The sequence below is a fragment of the Cryptomeria japonica genome, chromosome 1 (assembly GCF_030272615.1).
Source record: "Cryptomeria japonica chromosome 1, Sugi_1.0, whole genome shotgun sequence".
Classification (NCBI taxonomy): domain Eukaryota; kingdom Viridiplantae; phylum Streptophyta; class Pinopsida; order Cupressales; family Cupressaceae; genus Cryptomeria; species Cryptomeria japonica.
The window spans coordinates 614235535-614259635 of record NC_081405.1 but is presented as its reverse complement, the minus strand read 5'-3'; the positions used below and the strand labels follow the sequence as shown (position 1 = coordinate 614259635).

The 24101-nt window shown below is 36.6% G+C and overlaps 1 protein-coding gene across 2 annotated transcripts in view; it reads left to right on the top strand.

The window, feature by feature from the left end:
• Positions 1–24101, top strand: part of LOC131049407 (receptor-like protein 4) — an 85961-nt gene that overhangs the window by 51754 nt on the left and 10106 nt on the right. The window contains exon 8 of one of the 2 annotated variants that reach the window (XM_057983456.2): positions 10824–10918. In XM_057983456.2, coding sequence (XP_057839439.2) covers positions 10824–10918 — 95 coding nt within the window. Of the gene's footprint in view, positions 1–10823; positions 11039–24101 lie in introns of both variants that reach the window. The other variant, XM_057983455.2, reaches the window with a different exon arrangement.

Sequence of the window (24101 nt, the reverse complement as noted above, 5' to 3'; positions counted from 1 at the left end):
AAGCAATGATTCATATTATATTTCCCCATTCATTTAACATTCTGATTAAATGCAAGGGAAAAGTATAATTCAGCATCAAGTTACTATTTCAAGTCTTTCTCAGTTCATTGCAGAGTGGTAAAAGAGCATTCAGTTCAGTTGAATGCTACTGCTCATTTAAAGAAAGACTAGAAGAATTTTTCTTTTATTTAATTTCAACTGTATGATATGGGTTGGGTACATTTTCTCTGCTTAGCATTCTTTTCAGATTGAAGTATTGGAAATTTTATAAAACTGATCTTTTTAATGAACAATTCTTATTTCATTCTGCTCCAAAACCATAGGCTAAACAGAGTAAAAATTCATTACTAAGAAAGCCTTGAACAAGAACAACAAAGGCCTCAAAATCTGAAACTTTATATTTCTTGCTTAAGGAAACTATGTAAGTTTGTGAAAAGGAACACTGTCGACCTCTATCTCTGGTCAAGAAACCAAATTACTTTATGCAAAGCTTTCAGCATTCAATCGAAAGCACCATTTTTGGTTTTCTGAAAACAAATGTTTTCAAACAAAAGCCACGAATTACATGCCCAGCAAGCAACGTTGGTTGCAGCTGTAAGCACTTTCACAACTTTTGAACTTAGTCTCAACCAGCTCTATCACTGTATTCCTTAGTTGCAGTTTGTTTTTCTTCAGCTTCTGTGAATAATAAGAAAAGAAGGGTTCATAATAACGTTTTTCCAAACCCTCTTCCTGCATATCATAAGGAACTCAAAAGTCCTTCCCTTTTAATTCTTAATTCCAAATTCAGTTACACGAATTCCATCTTTTCATTTGAATCTCACTTAAGTTTCCATTTCATTCACCCACAATGATGGGTTCTAAAATAAATTCTTTGAATGTAGGAAGGTGGTGACTTGGTATCATGGCCAAGCTTGCAATATATTTAAGAAAATTCACCTCTTAATGTCTAGCATTGATGCTGATACATTATAAATATTGAAATGTTTTCCAAACCGGCTTAACATGAAATTCAAACTATTAAATACATATATGATTATGTTTGTGTGTGTCTATATATATATATATATATATATATATATATTGTAATGCCCCCATTTTTGGAGAGGAATTGATTAATTAATTTAATTAGTTAAGTTGTCCAAAATTATTATTATTTTTCATGGATAGCTTAATTAATTATTTTAATTAATAATATTGAGTTAATTATTTATAAAGTTATCAAATAAATTAAAAATTAAAAGATGACTTTATATTTAATTACTTTAATAAAGCGACTCATTAAATAATATATCATAAGGTCACTTCTAGAAGCTTCTAGAGATGGAATGAAGTAAAGTATAAAGGGAGATCTAGCTGAAGCTTCAAAGTAGCTTGGTTAATTGATTTGGATATTGATTGGATTTTGTGGAACCGAGGGGTTTTTGCAGATCTTCATCTTTGGGAATGAGAACTCCCATAGATTGTATAACTGAGGGAGTGGAAGACCTTCCGAGGGGTTGCAGCTGAGAGTGGGAGACAATTCAGTCTTCCATATTGTGTCTAATGTGTTTTGTTATATATTCATGGTAGCTGGTTTAAAGGTGTTTTCAAATTATCCTATTGGTCATCTTATGTGCATCGATTCTTATTGGAGGAAATAGGCAATTTATGTGAAGCTCAATTGAAGTGAAAATTAGGAGGTGGCTGCCCTTACTGCAGATCTGAGATAATTCGAAACCTCTCCCTTCATACCCACGATTTTGCTCATTGCTTCATTGTTGGGCATTGAATCCCTTCAAGATTAGGACGGCCACTTAGGAAGGGTGTGCTGATGAGGTTAGAAGTTTGAAGGGCAGCAAATGAGTTGAAGATTATTTGTTTGGAGACTCACAGCAGAAACAGGGGCGATTTGGATGAATAAATCATTTTGGCACTAGGAAGGCTTCAAGACCCTTGTAATTGTTTGCTTCTTCATTCCTGCTTCAAGGCAACTCTACTGAAAGTGTTAGAAGAGAGTAACAAGAAGAATATTGCATCTATATCAGTTCTGAAGACAAGTTGAATCAGACCATTGGTCCTTTGATTTTGCTTAAAGCTTCCTATATTGGCATCGAACCTCATCAAAAGGGATAGCGCCACACGAAGGGTGAAGGCCAACATTTTGGGTGAAGAAATTGAAGGTTAGCAGCAGATCAACATTAATTCTCAGACCTTCATGACAGCAGCAGGGGCGATTTGCAAGGAGGGTCTAATTTGACATTGGAGGCTCCAAGGTTGATGATATTGCTTGCTTCTTCGAAATTTTAAGCTAGGCGATTTACCAGGTTCATTTTGGGCATCATAGTCTCTAAGTATTTCTCAGTTGTATGCATATATTAAAATAATATTAATGACTGTCATGTAGTCTTCAGACATTCTGAAGTTCACTGTTAATAGACAAGTATTTGGCATTCATTTGAGTCATTGTAAGAAGACTATTGATCTAAAATCAAGGAGTAATAAGGTTGCATTCAGATCTTATGCGTCACCTAATCATATAATGGTATGCCAACTGTTTGATTAAATTACAGTCTGTTGTAGCTTCATGTTCTTGCATATCTATTCATACTATTGCATTGGTAAACACAAATACAACGTGCACCATCACCCTAGAGGCTTATAGTGTTGATTAGTAGTCATCCTTTGATTATTCTTTGTGGTTTATGCTTCCAAACACAAGCCTGAAAACTTGCAACAGTCCTAACAGCATAACACGCAAGTTATATCGCAGTTTAGAAACCACATAACACACAGGTTATACAGACTGAGACTTGGAACAGCAGGCTGCCAGCTAAGTGTTTGACGATATCCCTTGCATTTTTAGTCCTATAACAGCAGGGGATATTTCATATATATATATATATATATATATGTTACCCCGAGTTTCTGGGATGGGGATGGCAGAGGGTGGGAGTATGTGTTTCCAGGACGCTGATTTTTTTGCCAATTTTGGGGACAACTAGGGGACGGCTATATAAAAATAGGGAAATTTAAAATATTCATATGAAAATATGGATAAAATGTGCACATATACATTATAGAACCTTAACATATAAGAACTAGCATAGTTCTTGTTGGTTGAAAATTTTGTACACTTGTGGAAATATACAAAATTGTGGTTTCAACCACATCACACGAGTAAAAACTCTCCTAATTAAGGGAAGGCTCCCCCTATCTAACTACAACTTGGAAAATAAAATAGGATGGGACAGCAATCTTTCTTTTTTTTTTTTAAGAAAGACAATATCCTTTTCTCTTCACAGCAAAGGATAGCGATTGAATAACAACAGTAACCACTTTCAAGTGAAATAAGAGAAAGGAAATGAAGTTTCCTGAAAGCGCAAAGACTTCCGTCACTTCCTTCGGGACGAGACAGCAATATCAAGCTCAAAGACTTGACTATTGGAAGTCCTATCTACCCTTTGCTATACTAAATTTTTACAACGAATAAAAGATAACAGCTCAAAGACTGGAATAATCTATTCATTTAACACAAAGACAAGAACTAATGCAAGCTCAAAGACTTGCTGCTATTTCTTATCAAACAGTAATTTTTCCTCAAGAATAGACGCAAGCTCAAAAACTTGTTGCTCCTTCAAGAGAGTTTCCTATTTTAATTAATCTTCTCTACTTGCAGCTCAAAGACTTCAAATCAGATTGGACTAAGCTCCTTTAGAAACACTTGGCATAGAAGAAATAAAAGATTCAAACTCAAACATGTAGCTTAAAGACTCAAAACTTGAGTAATCTTTCTTTATTATTCTTCAAAAACTTTCAATCCACATACATAAGCTCAAAGACTTCTTGCTGTAAATTTGGCAGAGTTTTTGCTTGCTTTCCAAAAGATATATTTACAATGGACCCTCAAGTATTTATAGAAGAGGAGCCTTGAGGAAAAGGTGGGAGGATCCTAACTAACTTGAGAGATTCTCTCAACCACCAAGACTCATTCAATAAATAACTGAGACTTCATTAACTAACTAAGAGTTACTCCAACTAACTAAGACTTATTCCAACTATAGTCCTAATCGAACACAACTTGTAGTTGCCTTACATGTAATTACAAAAGTGCAATTAATGTGTAACTTGCATTTTACAAAAATTACTTTTACATGTAACTTGTCAAAACAAAATTACAACTAAAGATTACAAAAGAGGGAAAATTCAACTAAGTGTTGAAAAACACTTAAGTTGCATTTTGTGAAGACACGAATCCTTGAAATTTTGGGATGCTCGCTTGTAATTCCTTAGGATTCGGTTCATGGGTGTTCTTGGCAACAACCATAGTCTTCACAATAGTGTCGTGACAGCGGAGGAGCGCGGAATTGTTTTTATCCAGGATAGACTGGATTTCATGCAAAAAGGCTTGGTGTTTCATCAATGCTTGAATTGAAGCTGCCGAGAATTGTTCACTCCTCCATTCATTATGAATCCTCATCTGTAAATCAGCAAGAACTTCTTCTTCTTGAATCAGCTCTCCATCCTGACTTACTATATTGCAAGAGGCCCTTTCACAATGTGAGACAATACATCGATAAACTTCATCCCGGAATCTCCTTGCATCACCGATCTCCTCAATGAGGGATTTCAGAACAAGGGTCTTGTTTTCTATGAGTTCTTCAAATTCCAAGTACATGACCCTGGAAGAGATGATGGCGTGCTCCTGCAAAATACTCAGCTGTTGTTGGGGCATGGTACGCCAGATTGTCAAACTTTTCTCAACACTTTCCAGATTCTTTTTGAAAGTGTTAAAAGTCTGATCCAGTTTCTCCTCAATGGTTTCCAACTTAGACATTATTTGAAAAATGTCCTTTACTACTTGTACACATTGATCATGAAGCTAATCAACCCAGGAATCCAGTGCTTGTACTTTCTAAGCAGCCCTTTCCACTCCACGAATCAATTCTTGGGAACCAAAAGAACCTATGGAGTTACTCCCTTCAGCAGCAGGTTTTGTGATTTTATGAATGACCGCCATAAGCTGTCGATTTTCCTCTTCTAGCTTGTCTTTCTTCGCAAGAAGATCGTCACACCTTTGCACCAGTGAAGAAACAAAAAACTGAGCATCATGTTTAATGACCTCATGTGTTTGCTTGCCCAATTCTATCCTTGTAACCTTATAATCAGCAGCTGACATTTCATCAAGTGGCTTATCTGCAATAGGTTCCACAATTTCCTCTACTTTCATCTTGTTACTATCAACAGTTACCCTAGAGATAGTCTTGGCCTTCTTAGCAACTTTGGATCTGGACTGTTTGAGTTGCTGGTAGTCAAAGACATCAGGTGAGATCTCTTGCTTCTTCTTTTTCGGGGTGAAAGAACTAAGCCATGGAGGCAAAGTCATCAACTCACTTTCAGTAGCAGCCGTAGGTAAAGGAGGAGCAGTTTCTGTTTGAATTACCGTGGTCACCCTAGGAGGAATATCTGTTTGGACAACAACCACGGTTTGCTCAATTACCAATGGACATGAAGATTGCCTCATGAATTCTTCAAAACCAAAAGTGGAAGTATCAATTTCTGATAACTGAATGCAAGTGGGATTATCTTCAGGAACTTTCAACACACTTTCTTGTTGTCGATCAGGTGAAGGCTCATATGCTGAAATGGGAACTGCATTCTGAGGAGACTCATCTACGAACAAATTAGGAGAGAAAGAGGCGTCTCAATGGAAACTGGAGGAATGACCTCGTGAGGCGAGTCTGAAACTGGAGACTTAGGAGCATCGCCAGATTGCTGCCCCTCTTTTGGATTATCCAGATCGATCACTTGAACATGGAACCGTGATTTCTCCTTCCCACGAATAGTCGTCTCCTCAGGAGGAAGCACTACTGCACGACTGACTCGTAACTTGATCCTTGTGCCCAAAGATGAAGCACCCTCCTTGTTATCAATCTGAATCTCAGACTTTCGTCCAAGAGGCACCGTAGAATCATCTTCTTTACCAACCTTAATTTTGATAAGTCTAACAGCATTACTTTTCAGCCATGCGTTAGTGTTGGCCAAGATAGGCTGAAATCTGTCAAGGATGGAGACGCACTCCTTCTGTGACCATTGGATCAAAGGAAATGGAGCTTCCTCAACCCTTCGTGAAATGTATTCAGGATCAAGTATATGCTCGTCATAAATCATCCCTTGTGGGATATCTGCCAAGTTCAAGTCAACAATTTGCTCAACAGTGAGCCTGCAGTAATCCATCTTCAGAATTTCGGCTTCTGTGCGGAGATCTACCCAAATGTCTTCAATGCGATGAACATGCACAAAGGATTTCTTGATCTTCTCCTTCATACCTCTATAATCAAAATCAGCTCTAGGTTTGAACCTCTTAAGCTTGATTTCTTGCAATTTAGCCTCCATGGCCTTAGCCTTCACAGATGTGACAAGGGAGTATCGATCAATTTTTAATGGGTTTGTGGTAGAGATCCCCATTCCAACCTTGTGTCTAGCAGACTGAAAAGTATGAACAACCATGATCTGTCTTCCCAACTCCATAAGAATTATCTTATCGGTTGGGTATCTTGGAAGCATGTATGGCTGACCATCATAGCATCCAATCCTCATATAAGTGAAGGTGGGAAATTGCAAGAACAAACACCCATACTCAGACACCTTGACCCATGCCTCATCTGATACTCTTTTGTTCCTAAGATCCAATGCAAACTGACACGTGAAATATCCGAAGAATGCATCTTGGACCCTTCTAAAATGCAGTCTGCTGGGTTTCAATGGCAACTGGTCATGATATTCCCAAACTGGTATAAGCGAGCGATCACCCTTGGTAGAAAGACCTGGAAAGTGTCTAAGTGATGCTGCTAAATATACCAAATAAGAATTCATGAAGAAGGTCATGGTGGTAGGAACTGCTGCAAGTTGTTCGCACAAGGCATCGCTGATGACTTCCCCCCATGAAATGTGATGTGACTGTCGTATGAACATAATGAATTGATACATCCATGGCTCAAAGACATTGGAATGCTCAAGGCCCATCATCCTGCTAAGAAGAGTGATGGTGTCTCCTATCTCCCATTTGAAATCACAACAGTACAACTTTGCTCACCTTGAGAAGGATGGTCGTGGCTCTTGGATCCACCTATTGATGTTTCGCTTGCAATCTTTTTCCCTTTTCACATAATACTTTGCTGCACTTTCTTTGGTGATTTCCATATAAACAAGTGCAGGAGGTATTCTGAAGACCTTCTCGATTGTATCCGCATCAAGATGAATTATAGCTTCACCATCATCATTTTTGATGACTCTTGAATCCTTGTCAAAATGATGGGCGCATGCAAGAACGAACTCAAGATCTAGGGCAGCCATTGGGAAGGAAGATGCATGATGGATATGGCTGTCCAACAGCCGTTGCAAGTTGTTATCCTGTGGATCTTCTACCCCGTTGATGAATTCTGCCATATCAACGTGCCCTATCTCCGTGTCTCTAATGCGATCCAAAAGAGAAGAAACCTGGGAAGGTGCAACCTCATTCTGATATTTGTCATATTTGTATTTCATTTTCTTTAGAGTTGGAGATGCCGGCAAATCTGACATTGATTGTGAACTTGGAATGCTGTGATGAAGACTTAAAAGAGTTAAGGCAACATCATAGTCAGCTGCAAATATCATTCTTCTTTCTTCAAATGGGTAAAACTTTGATTCTTGAATTTCACGATTTTGTGAAAGGAAGAGGGGAAATATGTAGAAATGGGAAAATCTTGACTTTGACCAATTTTGGATCTTGGGAGAATTTTCGCAAGTATACAAGTTGGAAAGGACATACATGCAATCGGGGTTTTAAAACCCGAATACAAGTACACTTGTAAATTCGAAAATGGAGAAATGGACGAAAAATGAGATTTTGACTTGCGGGAAATGATGGAAATGGAAAGTACGGATATGGGGAACATGAATGGATAGAAATGGGAAAATCTGGGAAAGTCATTTTAATGAAAATGGGAAGAATTCTTCAACATGTAATCCGGTTTTTAAAACCCGAATTTGCAAGGGAGGGGTATTTCACACTTTTCAACTTGGAATTTTAACAAAAAATGGTTAAATTCCTTAACCGTAGGGGAAGAACAAGAATTTCCAGCAAACTTGTAATCGAGATTAAAAATCCCGAATACAAGTAAAGAGGGAATTTTGGGAAGAACAATGCAATTCAACAATTGCATACCAAGGGGAAGATTTCTTTCACAAAAACCAATTTTTGGGGGAAGAACAACACATGCCAAAAATGCAACAAAGAACGAAAATAAAGAAAACAAGAAAACAATAAAATGAAGGAAAGAATGGAAAGAGAACATACTTTTCTTAAAAATGCACAATGCTTCTCCAATAATGCAACAATTCTTGGAATGAAGAAGCAAAACTGGTCAACAAACCCAAAACGCAATGCCAAACCCTTTACACGTTTTTGCAAGAATGTCTTATATGGCAGCAAAATGCAAACTTGGAGGTACAAGAAGAGGTCAAATCTACCTCAAATCCCAACGCCTTAGAATGGAAAGCAAAAACGATTCCTCTTATCAAAGATTCGTGGCATTTAAACCCTTCAAATTTGCAGCCAAAGGAATCACGTTTTTGCTAAAAATGTGGTATTCAATGCATCATCAATGGATCATTAAATGGCTCGAATCTTATCCCAAACTCCACGCCTAGGTGAGAGAGGGCAAAACGCTTTAGGAGATTGCAGATTTATAGAGTAAAAAACGCCCAAAATGTGGATTGAAAGAACCACGTTTTTGTTGATTTAGCTCCAAAAACCAGTAATATTAAACCTAAATGGCGAAAATGGTGTTTGTAAATGCATGAGAATAGGATAGAATCCTAAATGCCTTACATCTCTAGCAAATCTCCCCAAAAAATCGCTTTGACATCTTCAACAAATCCATTTTTCATGCAAATCGGGTTTTGGGAGACAAACAACAAGTTCGAATTACCCAAAATCATGCAAATCGGGTTTTGGGGAGAAAATAACAAGTTCGAATTACCCAAAATCATGAAAATCGGGTTTTGGGGAGAAAATAACAAGTTTTATTTTCACTTTTTCCACTTACAAGCCAAAATCGGGTTTTTTTGGACAAATGACAAGTTTAAAATTGTCAAAAATGCACTTGCAAGGCAAAATCGGGTTTTTTGGAGCAAACTGCAAGTTTAAAATACTTGTAAAAGGGAAATAAAATCCCTACAACAAGTTAGAAACAATTGCACATATGTAATGGGGATTTAAAATCCCTATTACATGTAAAAACCATTAAAGTAGGGGTTTTTTGATTGAGCCAAAAAATCCCTATTTTAACTAAACATGACCAAAAAACAATAAAAAGATAAAAACAACAAAGGGGAAACTTAAAACAAATTACAAGTAACATATTTGAAATAAAAGTGCACATGTAATCAGTCAAAAATTCCCCTACAAAGACAAAAACAATGAATATCATTAAAACTTGCAGTTTGAAGAAAATTCTCCACCTGCAGTCGGGGTATTAAAACCCGAAATTGAAGGAAAGACATAGCAAACGAATCCAGAATTGGATGAAATTCGAAACATAGTTCGAGGATGGATTGAGGATTAAGCCAGTCCAAGGATCAGTCGAAATTCTACCTCGGGAAGCGTGCCACAAAGTAATTTTTTTTCATTTTTCACAAAAATTTCAACGTAGTGGTCCTTCATTTTTGGAAACAAAAATGAGGACAACAGTTCTTATGCCAAATTTGTGTTAAATTGAGAGTCAAAGTCAAATTGCTTATAGAATTCATTGCCAAAATTCATTGTCAATATGCAGAATTAATGGAGACGTCCCCTAGGAGTCCCCGGGATGGGGACGCCTGAAAAAAAAGCCGGGAATGCGTCCCCAGGTAAGGTGTGTATATATATATATATATAGACACACACACATATTTACATAATCATAATTGTATTGAATTGTTAATTTAATTTAGAGCAAAAGACAACACAAATTTGACAGACATGATTATTATCTTGAACTTAGTTAAATGAAAGCTCATGCTAACATTAAAAGTTCACACTACAAAAGGAAACCCTAATGACTCACTGTCATTCTAGGGCTTGACAAACTTGAACCTAGACCTTGACACTACAACACTAGGCATTGACAGCCCTAGATGTGTCAAATACTTACAGGCTAATGCGATTCAGATGGCAACTCGACCCTTCATCTATTTACACCATCTACTTGATGATACTCCCCCTCCATTCTCAGAGGACATTGAATTTCCTGCAACCACTTGGTCTGGTCATAGGAATGTAGTTAGCCTGAAATCTCATTAACATTCAAAACATATATGAATATATGTATCATAACTTCATTAATTGTTAAATGATAACATTTCTCAAAGGAAATTTTGAACCGCTGTTTAATATAAACATTGTCTAAACATCAGATTTCAATGTATATTAAACATAGCAAAATATCTGTGAGAAAGAGGGATGTAACAAATCTCATCAGATGTATGCTAACTTCTTCCCAAATAATTGATTTTTTTAGTAATTTATTAGCTAGAGTATCATATGGCATAATTGATCTTTGTGTAACTCAGTCTAGATCTTAAAAAAATTTCAGCAATTATTTCTTTGTTGATGTAAATGCTTATTTGTATTCAACTCATCTTTATTCAATTTTGTTTTATTTTTTGTGTCCATATGTCAAAAGTTAAAACTGATCATTTATTGCTTCATTAAGGGAAATTCTTATTTGCACATATTCTTGTCTTAGTTGTCGATTTTGTTTTAAATTTCTTCTTGTTAAATCCACAATCAACTGGTGTCAATTGTTTCTTTCTAACAGTTTGTCTGGAAATCTGGACCTTTGTGGAGTGCCTTCTTTACCTGATTGTCCAATCTTTTGGGAAAAGGGTGGCTTGACTGCTGGTGCAAAAATTGGTATAGCTTTGTCTTCTGTGCTGTTTATTATAATGGTTATTTCAATCATATACATCTGCTTCATTCGCAAGCGGAATAAGGACTATGACTTCAGCCTTGGTCTGTCACATGATCTTATCTGTAAGTCCAGTTTTCCTGACTAGAAGTTCCTTTTTGACAAGCATAGTCCAGATTAATCTTTATGTTTATAATTTCTCTACCAGCAAAGAAATATTGGAGAATCATGGTTCTGTACTGTTCTTTGCAATGCCATATTTATCAGATCATTGCTTGTGCATAACATAAATACAATTATATTGTTCTTGCATTCTTAGCCAGGGTTGTATGTATTTAAGAAGGCAAACAAGTGTCAACAGGAGCAAAAAATGTAGAATTGGTTTCACAAAAAATACAACTCAATCTTGAAACATTCTGAATAAAATCCTTAAATTTTAAAAAGTGAAGAGGGAATTAAAGAATTTTTTATACTTTCAGTACCACCATTATCCTTGTTAGAAACATCAGTTGAAAGAGAAATCAAATATCACTAAAATATGGACTAGCTTCTTACCACCCATATTGTGAGATAGGCAGACAGATCGTAGAAGAATTCAAAACATGTTGAAAAAATTGACCATGTAATCTATGTAATAAAAATGAGGTCCAGGATGAAAGGAATCTATTTTCAAATGTATAATCTAGACGAATATGCCCTATAGACAATATAATGGTCGCTTCAAAAACTTTTGAAAGCTAAAGTATGCATTTAATTGGCCAAATGTTTCAATAGAGATCCTTGACAATATATTAAAAGTCACGATATAAGTCTTAACATAATTGTGGTCAGTCTGATGGACAACATTGGGTCTAAATGAATGTCAAGAGGAAAATAGAAAGTTCAGATATTGAAGAAAAAATGTTAACGAAAAGTGTCCCTAAGGGGCTTCCTTTGTCGTGGTTATTTGTAATCTTTTAATACAATGCCTTGTTGCATATTCACATGTGAAGGATGTATCTACATTGGTTTCGCCCACCTTGGTGAGCTAGGCTCTTTATTATTTACATTTTTGTTTAGTTTTAGCTTTTAGCCTTCTTTTGGGAGCTTCTTTTTCAGTCCCTCATTAGTTCTGCTGTTATGCATTCGAGTCCTGTTGACCTGTTATATGTTATTAGATTGATGTCAAAAGTTTACAAAGGTGCGTATGTCCAAAGTGGACATAATTTTTTTAATAAAGTATTACATATTCAGATTGGCACCTGAGCTCAAAATAAGGTAATACGAGATTTTAAGCCTTTTGTAGATCACTAATTTCGAGAAAAATAGAGAGAAACTTAAGCAATTTGGCCTGGAAAAAGATTAACATCTGTCAAGCTGTAGGCTTAGAGAAATCGTTGTTCATAAAAGTATTAATATTTGCAGCATTTTTATCACCCATGTTATTTGTACCAGGTCCCTATGCACAACCTCAAGTCCCTCTGCAAGATTAATCTGGTTCAAATGTTTTCTTGGCTGCTTTTCATCCAAAATATTTGACTCCAGAGACAGTTTTTATTATGTCATGAACTATGCTCTCAAACATCTCCTCTAAGAAACTAGAGAGCACTTTCCTTTAGCCAGAGTTTGGAAGAGGAACATCAACCAATGAAAAATCGTATGAAATAGAATAGTCAGATTTCTTATTGGATCCACCATCCCATGTAGTAAAATCAACAAGATCATAGTTTGGATGACCTGATTCCTCCTTTACATTCTATTCATCACAAACAACAGAGCGTAGTACACATCATCAGCATTTCTTGTCTGCTTTTCATCCAAAATATTTGACTCTAGAGACAGTTTTTATTATGTCATGAACTATGCTCTCAAACATCTCCTCTAAGAAACTAGAGAGCACTTTCCTTTAGCCAAAGTTTGGAAGAGGAACATCAACCAATGAAAAATCGTATGAAATAGAATAGTCAGATTTCTTATTGGATCCACCATCCCATGTAGTAAAATCAACAATATCATAGTTTGGATGACCTGATTCCTCCTTTACATTCTATTCATCACAAACAACAAAGCCTAGTACACATCATCAGCATTTCACTTGCTTGCGCATGAGAAAAAACAATTGAGAAGCCTCGAGGCCTACAGTGTGTACATTAACTTGACCTCAAGCTATTGGACTCTACACACGAAGAACTTCTCACCATTGCTCTTCCCCAATGTTATCTTGAACAACCTGTTCTATAGCCCCTTCTTTACCAATCTTCCATCCATTTAGCCAATCACAATGTTTGGAAGCTGAGAAACGCTTACAGATCAAGTATGGAATTTTATGCATGATTGGGAATTTGCTTGTGCCCATAAGATAAATGAAGAAGGGCTTCAAGAACCCACCATCTAGAAAGCTTTTAAGTCTGATTCCAGCATTGTAAGCAGCAAATCCACCTACAAAGGAGTTAGTGGGAAATCTTTGTTTCCCTCTAAAAACATTTGTGTTCCTTAATTACAAAAGGAACCAAAAATTCTTCATATCATATAGTGTTTAACATTATCACGTGAGTAAATTATTATTATACCAAACAAGACTGTAATGTTCCCATTTTCAAGTTTTCTAACAATGCAGTTGTCGCTAATTTTCTGGGTTTGTGTCAGCTTATTCAGAGGGGTAATTTGATGTTATCAGTGAGCTCAAATGGTTTAGAGGAGTCACGTGATGCTTTCAAATGTTATTTATGGCTTATGGGTTGGGCTCCAAGATTCTTGGAGGGAGTGTCTATTTTTAGTAGGTCACCCAATTGGGTCTGTTTATCATCTTTCATCATTGGGATCACTCCTATGCACATCAGAAAAAGAACAAAGCGTTTTAAATATTGACACATTTAAAAGTGACTTTGAGTGTTGGAAATGTTTAAAAATAAATTAAATCTCTTTTTAGCAGAGCTTTTTAGAGTTAAAAAGCTTAATAAATTAATAAAGTGATTTTAAAAGGAAGTGTCTGAAAGATCCCTAGAAGGCTTATAAAAAGGTGAATTGAAAGCTTATTTGGTATGTTGAGTTTGGATTTTGATATTGCTTCTATTTGGAGGAGATTACTTCTTCATCTTTGGTTTGTGAGGACAAAAAGCCTTGTAGGCAACATTCTCTACATTGTTGAGAGATACAATCTGGAGAATACTTAGTGATTTCATTCAGAGGTCACAGCTGTGCTCATTGGAGAAGATCTACATTTCAATTTTGGAGAGTTTATTGAATATTTGACTGATAGAGATCGATTTGGAAGGTGATTTGGAGGGTTTTGTTGTTGTTCATTGCTGGTTATACTTCATAATGTTAGCTGCACCATTTCAAGAGCTTGGATGTGAGGGTTTTATGGCAGAATATTGGTCTTTTGAGGGTTTAAATCTGCGTTCTTGGTGTTTATTATTTGCTGCTAATCAGTTCAACTCCCAGCCGTACCATTTTGGAGTCACTTGGTGAAGTACCTAGGGTTTCTGGACATCGTATTTGCTGGTCATTGCTGTAGCAGACCTTTACTTCATCAAATCAGCAAATGGGTATGTCGGAAATAGATATGTAATATCATTTTATGATTTGGGTTGCTCTTACATTTGATAGATTTTGTAAAATCAAATCAGAAATTAATTCTGGAATTTTTCAACCACTTGTATTTCTGAGTATCTTTAATTTTCTGAGTTGTTCATATTTGCACTTAAATTGGCAACTCAAATCCATTGCTAAAACACTCAAAATATAAAAAAACACACAAACAAAATCAAAGTAAAAACAAGGCCATGAAACCATAAAAATAATTGCAAAGCATACATGCCAAGCTCTGAAATATTGTTTCCAAACTAGTTTTGTAAACATGCAATCAAAGAAAGTGAGCTTAACAGTTTTCTCACGGCCACAAACAAGAACAAACAGCAACAATGATATCACTCTCAGCCTAGATGGATCCAACAACTTTCTGATGTAAGGGAAGCCATCTAAAATGAGACTTGTTTCACTCAATACATGATTCCCAAAGTATAGTAAACTTATCTGACCATCTTTATGACTAGTCCAAAAAATTTGTATCTAATTAGGTTTCAAGAAAAGGAGACTCTTTTATCCATCTAACATCATCCCAGATTTTTGAGTCAAGTCTAGAAACCAACTGCAAATAATTGGTGAGCATGGTATAAATCCCTCTATGGGTAGGAGAAACTTTAAAACCATACATAATCTCTGCCCAAGAGATCATATTACCATTAGCAATAATGTCTGAAAATGTGTTAATCCCCTTGTTGGACCAGTATCTAGCAGAGCAACCCTTGACATAAGTCAAAGGTTTGTTCTTGTGTTGTAAATTCCACTAAATCCAACAAAATGCCTGAAATATAGTATTGATCCAGGAAAAAATACATTGTCTGATCACAATACGTGTTACATATTCCCAAGCTCTCTAGAGAGAGCGAAAGATGTTTGAACTAGCAAGTTGCACACTAAAAGCCCCAAATACAAGTCAACTGAGCCAAGTTCTTTCCATTCAGGTTTTCTGTTAGGGACACCATTTATAATTTTATGCCTGGCTAACACCTTCCAAGGTCCATTTACATAGAAAACACTCAAAATCCATGTAGCAGCTATATTATCTTGGAATATTAAGGTTTTTAATATGTATTTCTTCAAGCTTCTAAGGTTTCACACAAGTGTCCCAAGCAACAGTGACTTTTCTTGTATTCCCTCCCATCTAACCATAAAATGTCTCACCGATTCATGAAGTTGATCAATCCCTGAAATATTAAAAAGCTAGCAGTATATATGCTATATTCCATAGAAAGATCGGACTTTTTGATAGATCTAGAATCTGCCAGCCATAGAAAAAAAATGGCCGTCACTTGGTTTAACTTTCTGTTTAGTTTTTCAAAGGTTCACTAACACGTCTCTAGATGAATTTTTCAAGGCAAACACAATGTCTTATATATATATATATATATCAGAGAAACAGGACTCGGACTCGGCTGGACTCGACAAAGTGAAAAATGTTAATTTTTAGACTTTCAGATTAATACAATGTTCAGAAAATAGAAATCTATCTAAATTTCCAGATTAATGTTGAATGCTGTTAGTGTTAGGATTTTCCAGAATTAAGCATAAGTAGAGAAATGAACAAGATGAACTCACAACACACAAGTATCCTAGGAAAACCTCCTAGGAGGAAAAACCCAGCGAGAAGGATCCTTGGATCTGATTATGTATTAAGCATAATGTTCTGATTACAACTTATCTCTTAGGGCTTTGATGAAGGAGTTCACTCAGCAAATAGGTCAGCACACAAGCTGCTTCTTAGGTTGTCTCCAATAGGTCTGTAGTCTGTTGTTCAGGTCTGCACTTCTCCTTAGTGGGTGAATCAACAATCAGATCTGTTCTTTCAACATTCATAGGTCTGCTATAGTTCTGAGATTATATGCAGGGCCAGCACCTCTACTTGAATGGAGATCGCACTTTCAACAGCAGAGATGACAATGAAGGAGGAGCTACAAAGTTCGCACTTGACTGGAAATGAATTCGCACCTTTTTGATGTATTTCGTATTAGCTGATAGCAGACCGAATTTCACAATTGATGTATGTGTTGCAAGTGTATAATGTTTCACTTTGCATCTTTATTTATATCCATCTTACCCTTAATTAGGTCGGCCTTTGAATGTGGTATTTTGGCGCCAAGAATATTAGTGTAGCGTGTCCTTTCAAGAGGCTGGCCCTATTTGAGAGTGGCGTGTGAGAAGGGGCCCAGCCCTATTGGAGGATGGCGTGTGGGAAAGGGCCCAGCCCTAGAGAGTGGCGTGTGAGGAAAAGGGCCCAGCCCTAAAGGGCGGATTCCAATGTTGCCTTAGGCAATTGGAATCCGCTCTTCACCCTAATTAAAAACCAACGCTCCCTCTTAATTAGGGAGAAGAGAATATAATCAGAAAATCACTATCTTCCATCTTGCACACAAGCAAAGAATGGATTACATAATCAGAACATAGTAGACTTCCATCTTGCACACAAGCATAGAATGGAATTACATAAGCAGAGGTCTTCCATCTTGCACACAAGCAAAGATTGGAATTACATTGCCCGCAGAGGGTGGTGAGGATCTTTTCTACCATCTTACATTGCCCGCAGAGGATGGTAACAATTATTCTTCTCCTTGAGAAGACTACCACCTTACATTGCTCGTAGAGGGTGGTTGATGCAACACAATGCATCACTGGGGATGAGACTCCCTCTCAACCAAGGTCTCATTTTTTGAAATCCCAAGCTTGTCTCTGAAACACACAAACTTCACCTTGGATAGAGGCTTGGTGAGGATATTTGCAATCTGATCATCATTGCTGACATACTTAAGCTGAATAGCACCTCTTTGCACCATATCTCGAATGAAGTGATAATGAGTTTCCACATGTTTTGACCTATCATGAAACATTGGATTGACAGACATCTTGATACAACTTTGATTATCAAAATGTATAACTGTAGCTGCCCAAGGTTGTCCAAACAACCCAGCAAGAATCTTACGAAGCCACACTGCTTCTCTAGAAGCAACACTTGCTGCAATATACTCAGCTTCATCAGTACTTAGTGCAACAGAGGATTGTTTTCTGCAAGCCCAAGAGATCACTACGGATCCTAAGCTAAAACAAATGCCAGAAGTGTTTTTCCTGTCTTTGACACTTCCAGCCCAATCTGCATCTGAATAACCTTCCAAGGTTATTGAAGTGTTAAGTGAATACTTTAGCCCATAACCAACTGTGCTTCGCAAGTATCTTAGGATGTGCTTGGCTGCAACAAGATGAACATGTTTGGGCATGCTCATGAACTTTCCGAGGGCATTCACTACATAGTATATGTCTGGTCTAGTGTTAACTAGATACATCAATGATCCAATCAACTGCCTATACTCCGATGGATCTGCAGAATCGGAGTTAGCTGCAGAAACACTCAACTTCTTTAAGTTAGATCCCATAGGAGTAGACATAGGTTTACAATCCATCATTCTAAATCTTTTCAAAATATCAATAGTATACTTTTCTTGACTTAGAAAAATTTCGTTAGATCTTTGCCATACTTCTAGACCTAGAAAATAATGCATTAGACCTAAGTCCTTCATTTCAAATTCTGAAGCTAATTTTTTCTTACATCTAATGATAAGTTTTTCTTTACCAGTAAGAAATAAATCATCCACATATAGAACTAGAATTAGCATTTTATCATTAGATATTTTAAAGTAAATGTTAGAGTCAGCATCATTTTTACAAAACCCTAAACTTAACAAGTACTTATCAATTCTTTCATACCAAGCATGAGGGGCATGCTTGAGGCCATATAGAGCTTTCTTCAATCTGCACACATGAGTTTCTCTATCCCGAATCTCATAACCCTCAGGTTGTTCAATATAGACTTCTTCCTCAATGACACCATTAAGGAAGGCAGTCTTAACATCCATTTGATGTAGCTTCCAACCTCTAGCTGCAGCAATAGCTATTATAGTTCTAATAGAGGTATATCTAGCAACAGGAGCAAATGTTTCTTCATACTCTATGCATTCCTTTTGAGAAAAACCACGAGCTACAAATCTAGCTTTATATTTTTCAATACTACTATCAGCATTATGTTTAATTTTAAATAACCATTTAGAGGAAACAACAAATTTACCTTTGGGTCTAGGCACAATGTCCCAAACATCATTCTTGATGATTGACTGATACTCTTCATCCATAGCTAGCTTCCAGGCATGTTGGTTCAAGGTTTCTTCAACATTGCATGGCTTAGACTCAATGAGATTGCACATCAATGCAACGTAGTTGGAGAATACTTGCGGTCTCTTGGTTTCACGAAAAGTGCCACTGGGAGCTGCAAATTTTTCAGCTTCTTAAATGGTGTTTCTCACCCAAAGTGGCCTCTTTTTGCTAACAACAATGTCACTAGGTATATCAGTGGGATTCATAGGCTCAGGTGGATCATTATGCTCTTCTTGAGGTGGCAGTTCAACAGGCTCCCTCTAAATCTCAAGGTTAGTATCAACATTCATATCTTGATTGTCATTAATTTCATCAATAACAAGAGAACCTTTTGATTTCTTAAAGGCAATATCTTCTTCAAAAGTAACATCCCTACTTACCTCAACATACCTTTGACCTGGAATATAGATCCTGAAGGCCTGTGATGTGTCTGGAAGCACCACTGTCAATCAGCCATGTGTTACTGTCTATGGGTATGCTGCTTGACAGGGCAGAGATGAATAAGAAGTCATCATTTTGTTCTGAGACTTCATTTAGGTTGGCTTCTCTTTGCGTGGGATCATTCTAACATTCTTTAGCATAGTGACCAAATTTGTCACATCTGAAACATTGAACACGAGAGACATCTTTTGGCTTCTTCCAAAAATGCTGAGAACTAGGTGGTCTGAAATCTCTATTCCTCTTGGGATAATACTTCTTCCAATTATCACCTTTCTTGCATTGCGCTGCAAGCATGTGTTGATCATCTACTTGAGGACTTTTGAGTTGCCCCCTTGTGATAAGACTCGACTCTTCTTGAATGCAATCATTCTTAAGGCGATCAAGGGTAGGTAACTCAGTTCTTCCACTTATGGTTTGAATAAAGGACTCCCATAAGTGTGGTAGACCATTTAGGGCAATCATAACAAGATCCTTGTCAGCCATGTTATGTCCAATTGTACCTAGCTGATTCTTTAGCTCTGAAATTCTCATAAAATAAGACATAACAAAATCTTCTTTTGACATCTTGACATTAAGTAATTGCTGCCTTAAAGTAATTGCCCTACTGAGATTGTTAATTTCATAAGTACCTTGTAGATGACTGAATATTTCTCTTGCAGTAGTGAATGAAGCAATGGAGGTGACTAGGTAGTCTTTAACCGAATCAATAAGGAGCTTTCTGGCCTTGACAACATTCCTTTTGAATTGCTTTAGCTCAACTGCATCTGTAGGTTCAGTTAGCTCTTTCTCTTCTATGAAGTGAAGAAGATCTTTTTCCTCTAGGGCAACCATGATGCGAACCTTCCATGCAACAAAGTTGAGATTTCCATCAAGCCTATCTTCAACTTTCAGCCCCATTGACCTGACCTGTGAATGAGACAACAATCTGGAAATAAAGGAGTACTGAATTCTGAAATCTGAAAGTTGATCTAGCCTATAGCTTTGATACCGTGTTAATTTTTAGACTTTCAGATTAATACAATGTTTAGAAAATAGAAATCTATCTAAATTTCCAGATTAATGTTGAATGCTATTAGTGTTAGGATTTTCCCGAATTAAGCATAAGTAGAGAAATGAACAAAATGAACTCATGACACACAAGTACCCTAGGAAAACCTCCTAGGAGGAAAAACCCAGCGAGAAGGATCCTTGGATCTGATTATGTATTAAGCACAATGTTCTGATTTCAACTTATCTCTTAGGGCTTTGATGAAGGAGTTCACTCAGCAAATAGGTCAGCACACAAGCTGCTTCTTAGGTTGTCTCCAATAGGTCTGTAGTCTGCTATTCAGGTCTGCACTTCTCCTTAGTGGGTGAATAACAATTAGATCTGTTCTTTCAACATTCACAGGTCTGCTACAGTTCTGAGATTATATGCAGGGCCATCACCTCTACTTGAATGGAGATTGCACTTTCAACAACAGAGATGACAATGAAGGAGGAGCTACAAAGTTCGCACTTGACTGGAAATGAATTCACACCTTTTTGATGTATTTCGTATTAGTTGATAGCAGACCGAATTTCACAATTGATGTATGTGTTGCAAGTGTATAATGTTTCACTTTGCATCTTCATTTATATCCATCTTACCCTTAATTAGGTCGGCCTTTGCATGTGGTATTTTGGCGCCAAGAATATTAGTGTAGCGTGTCCTTTCAAGAGGCTGGCCCTATTTGAGAGTGGTGTGTGAGAAGGGGCCCAGCCCTATTGGAGGATGGCGTGTGGGAAAGGGCTCAGCCCTAGAGAGTGGCGTGTGAGGAAAAGGGCCCAGCCCTAAAGGGCGGATTCCAATGTTGCCTTAGGCAATTGGAATCCGCTCTTCACCCTAATTAAAAATCAACAAACTCAAGAAATCTAGAGATTTTTAAAGATTTAAAACTTGTTTCATGCAACCTTTATTAAATTCACCTTAAAGACACAATAACATCATCAAATAGAAGCTAATTTGATTACATACACAAGTATACTTCAATCACAGAAGCATAAACGCAAATTGTAGCTAAAGGAAATAACAAACATAGATATATAAATATTGTCAAATTTATACAATATTACAAAAATCATCGAATAAAAAATCCTTGTCATCATATGATCAAAAGTTCCATACAAATATCAAAAGTAAAAACAACTACAAGCCTATGGCTCAGAGGAGCCTGCATCCCTCCTACGAAGGCGTCTAAGGTAGGTCTTGGATGATTCGGCAACCATAGCCTCTGCTTGTGACACCGTGCCACCCTCACCAACATCAAGTATATGAATATCTGTGTCTCCCTCTGGCTCTGCTGTCTCTACTCACGCTCTATGCTCCTCCTCTGCCATGGCTACAACCTCAACCTCTCTATCTGCTTGGTCAACCCAATCAATGTCGTCATCACTAAAGATAGGTTTTGTAGCCTCAGTGGTCCACTCGGCTTCAGGATCAACCTCCTTTAGAATGATAGGGGAGATGTCATTTTGTGCACTCCGTTTCTGTTTGAGGCAGAGGTTATAGTGAACAAAGAGAAGATCGTTCAACTTCTCCACAAATAATCTATTGCGCCTCTTGGAGTGTATGTGCTCAAACATACTCCAATTGCGCTCACAACCAGATGCGCTGCATGGTTGGCTCAAAGTGCGAATGGCCAACTTCTGAATATTTGGTGTTTTTGGGCCAAAAAAGTTCCACCAATTATCTGAATTCTGAAATGAGAAAAACAAAAAAAAATCAGTCCAAGTTTGGATCCCAGACTCGGCTGAGTCTGGGCGAATCCGAGTTTGGACCCTAGACTCGGCCGAGTCCGAGTTCGAGCCCCTTGGACTTGTTGAGTCTAGGCGATTTTGGGCGATTTTCATTTCTCTAATATATATATATATATATATATATATGTCTCTAAATGAATTTTTCAAGGCAAACACAATGTCTTTTCAAGGAAAACTCAATATCAAGATATCTTACTGTCTTATTAGGCACTATCTATTCTCGACCATGTTTACTAACCAACTCTTGTTCCATCTCAACATAGAAGACTTATGAAATACAATCTGAGATGCAGGAGCTTGACTGTAGACTGAGATGCTCTTTTTCATTTCTTCACTATTGCCCTTTCCCAATTCAGGGAAAAAAGTTATGTATAATCATCAAAGATGACTTCAATTGTTTGTCACATTTAATGAGAACAATAGGTGAAAAATAGAAGCTCTCTAGGTACAATGTAGTGTCCCCGAAACTGAAAATTTTCTGTTTTTGCAATTGCATGGTGAACAATGCATGAACCTTGACACCTTTTGAATCACTAAGAATCTGATGTGGGCAAGGTGAGATCATACAGTAAAAGGGGTTAAAATAATTATTATAGAAAAATACTTCTTGGTGGCAAGTAGCAGAACTCAATATAGCAACTAATACAAAGATCTGAAAGTAATGAAATACTTATTCTAGTCACAAATCTTTCAGAACAAATTACAAATACTGAATTTTGTAGAGAATTGCACAGATTAATATTAAAAACATAAAGTTGAAAAGTAAATTATTTATTATTGTTGTGGCAGAATAGCCATTCAAAATTACAATGCCCAAATCATCAACTTCTAAACTTATAATATTTCTAGCAGTATACCACACATAAATTTACAAATGTAAATATTATTTCACTAATTTGAAATATTGATTATTATCTGCAGATATATGATTAAGAATTGATTACCAATCAACAACAATATAATGTCAGAATTTGAAATAAACCTTACACAAAATATATGCAGCATTCCCTTATGGTTGCCTTAGAAGAATGTACAGCTGGCTGAAAGAATTGGACAGCAGCTTTACATTAATATTTCACTACATACATGAAACACCACCTTTTCTCATAGCAATGTTCGCATAGCAAACAATGCTTCAAACCAAAGGAAATGTGAACTTAGGAAAGCTGTGGCTGGGTTAATGTATAGAATAATACGGCATGACTACCTAGTCTTGATTTAAAACAACAATCAATAACTACTGCTGAGCCTAGGAATGGTATGACCAACAGTACCAAAAAAAAAGAAATTATAACTAGCAGAAAACTGAGTATTAAAGGTGCAATCAGCTGTAAACCAAAATCTAGAACCACACAAATTCTGAAATATGTTCTATAAATTCCACACAACCAAAATAATTGAAGTAAGAACTTTACATCTAATTAGCACAAAAATATTTTCTAGATAGAAATATTTGAATGAATACAAGGGTTTTCGTCTTTGAGTAGAAAAAATAAACAATGTTGCCAATTCTGGTACAGGGTTCTAGTATGCTGGTATGACCAATTTTTTAAAAGTACGATATAGTTGGCTAATAGATATACATACATACATATATGGGACACCCCACTTGGTCTTGCAAAGGAAGGAATTGCCCAGCTTAATCATTGGTCCTTAGTTGTCTAGCCTGAAGATAGGGTTGTGGTATGTATATGATATTTCACCATTAATCAATGATAGTGATAAAGATAATTGCCAATGATATTTCATATATCATATGTGTCTAGGACAATTCAAATGAAAATCATTACAATTACAAAATTTGAAAATGATAAAATCAAAAATTTGTATCTTGGTCTTCAATCTTCATCAAAAACATTTAGATCAAAGTCATTGCTTGGTTCAATATCATTTGAACCACAAGAAAATGGAGTGCCACTCTCACGAGGTACATCATGTGTAAGAGCCTTGTCATCATCGATATTGACTCTAGCAAGCTCTACAATAGATGCATCCAAGTTGGTCCACAGGGGGGTTATATTCCAATTCTTCGTTGCCTTTTCTTTGTAGTCAACTTCTTTATGTAATAGGAGACACAAACTGGAAAGGACATATACAAAGTCTACTTTTTTGCAGCCAAGGGGTTATGCTTCATTGAGTGCATAAAGGAGTATGTACTCAATTACATTCATTTGAAGAACTTGAAACCTATTGAAATTGAAGAGAAATTTGATATAACATAAAAATAAA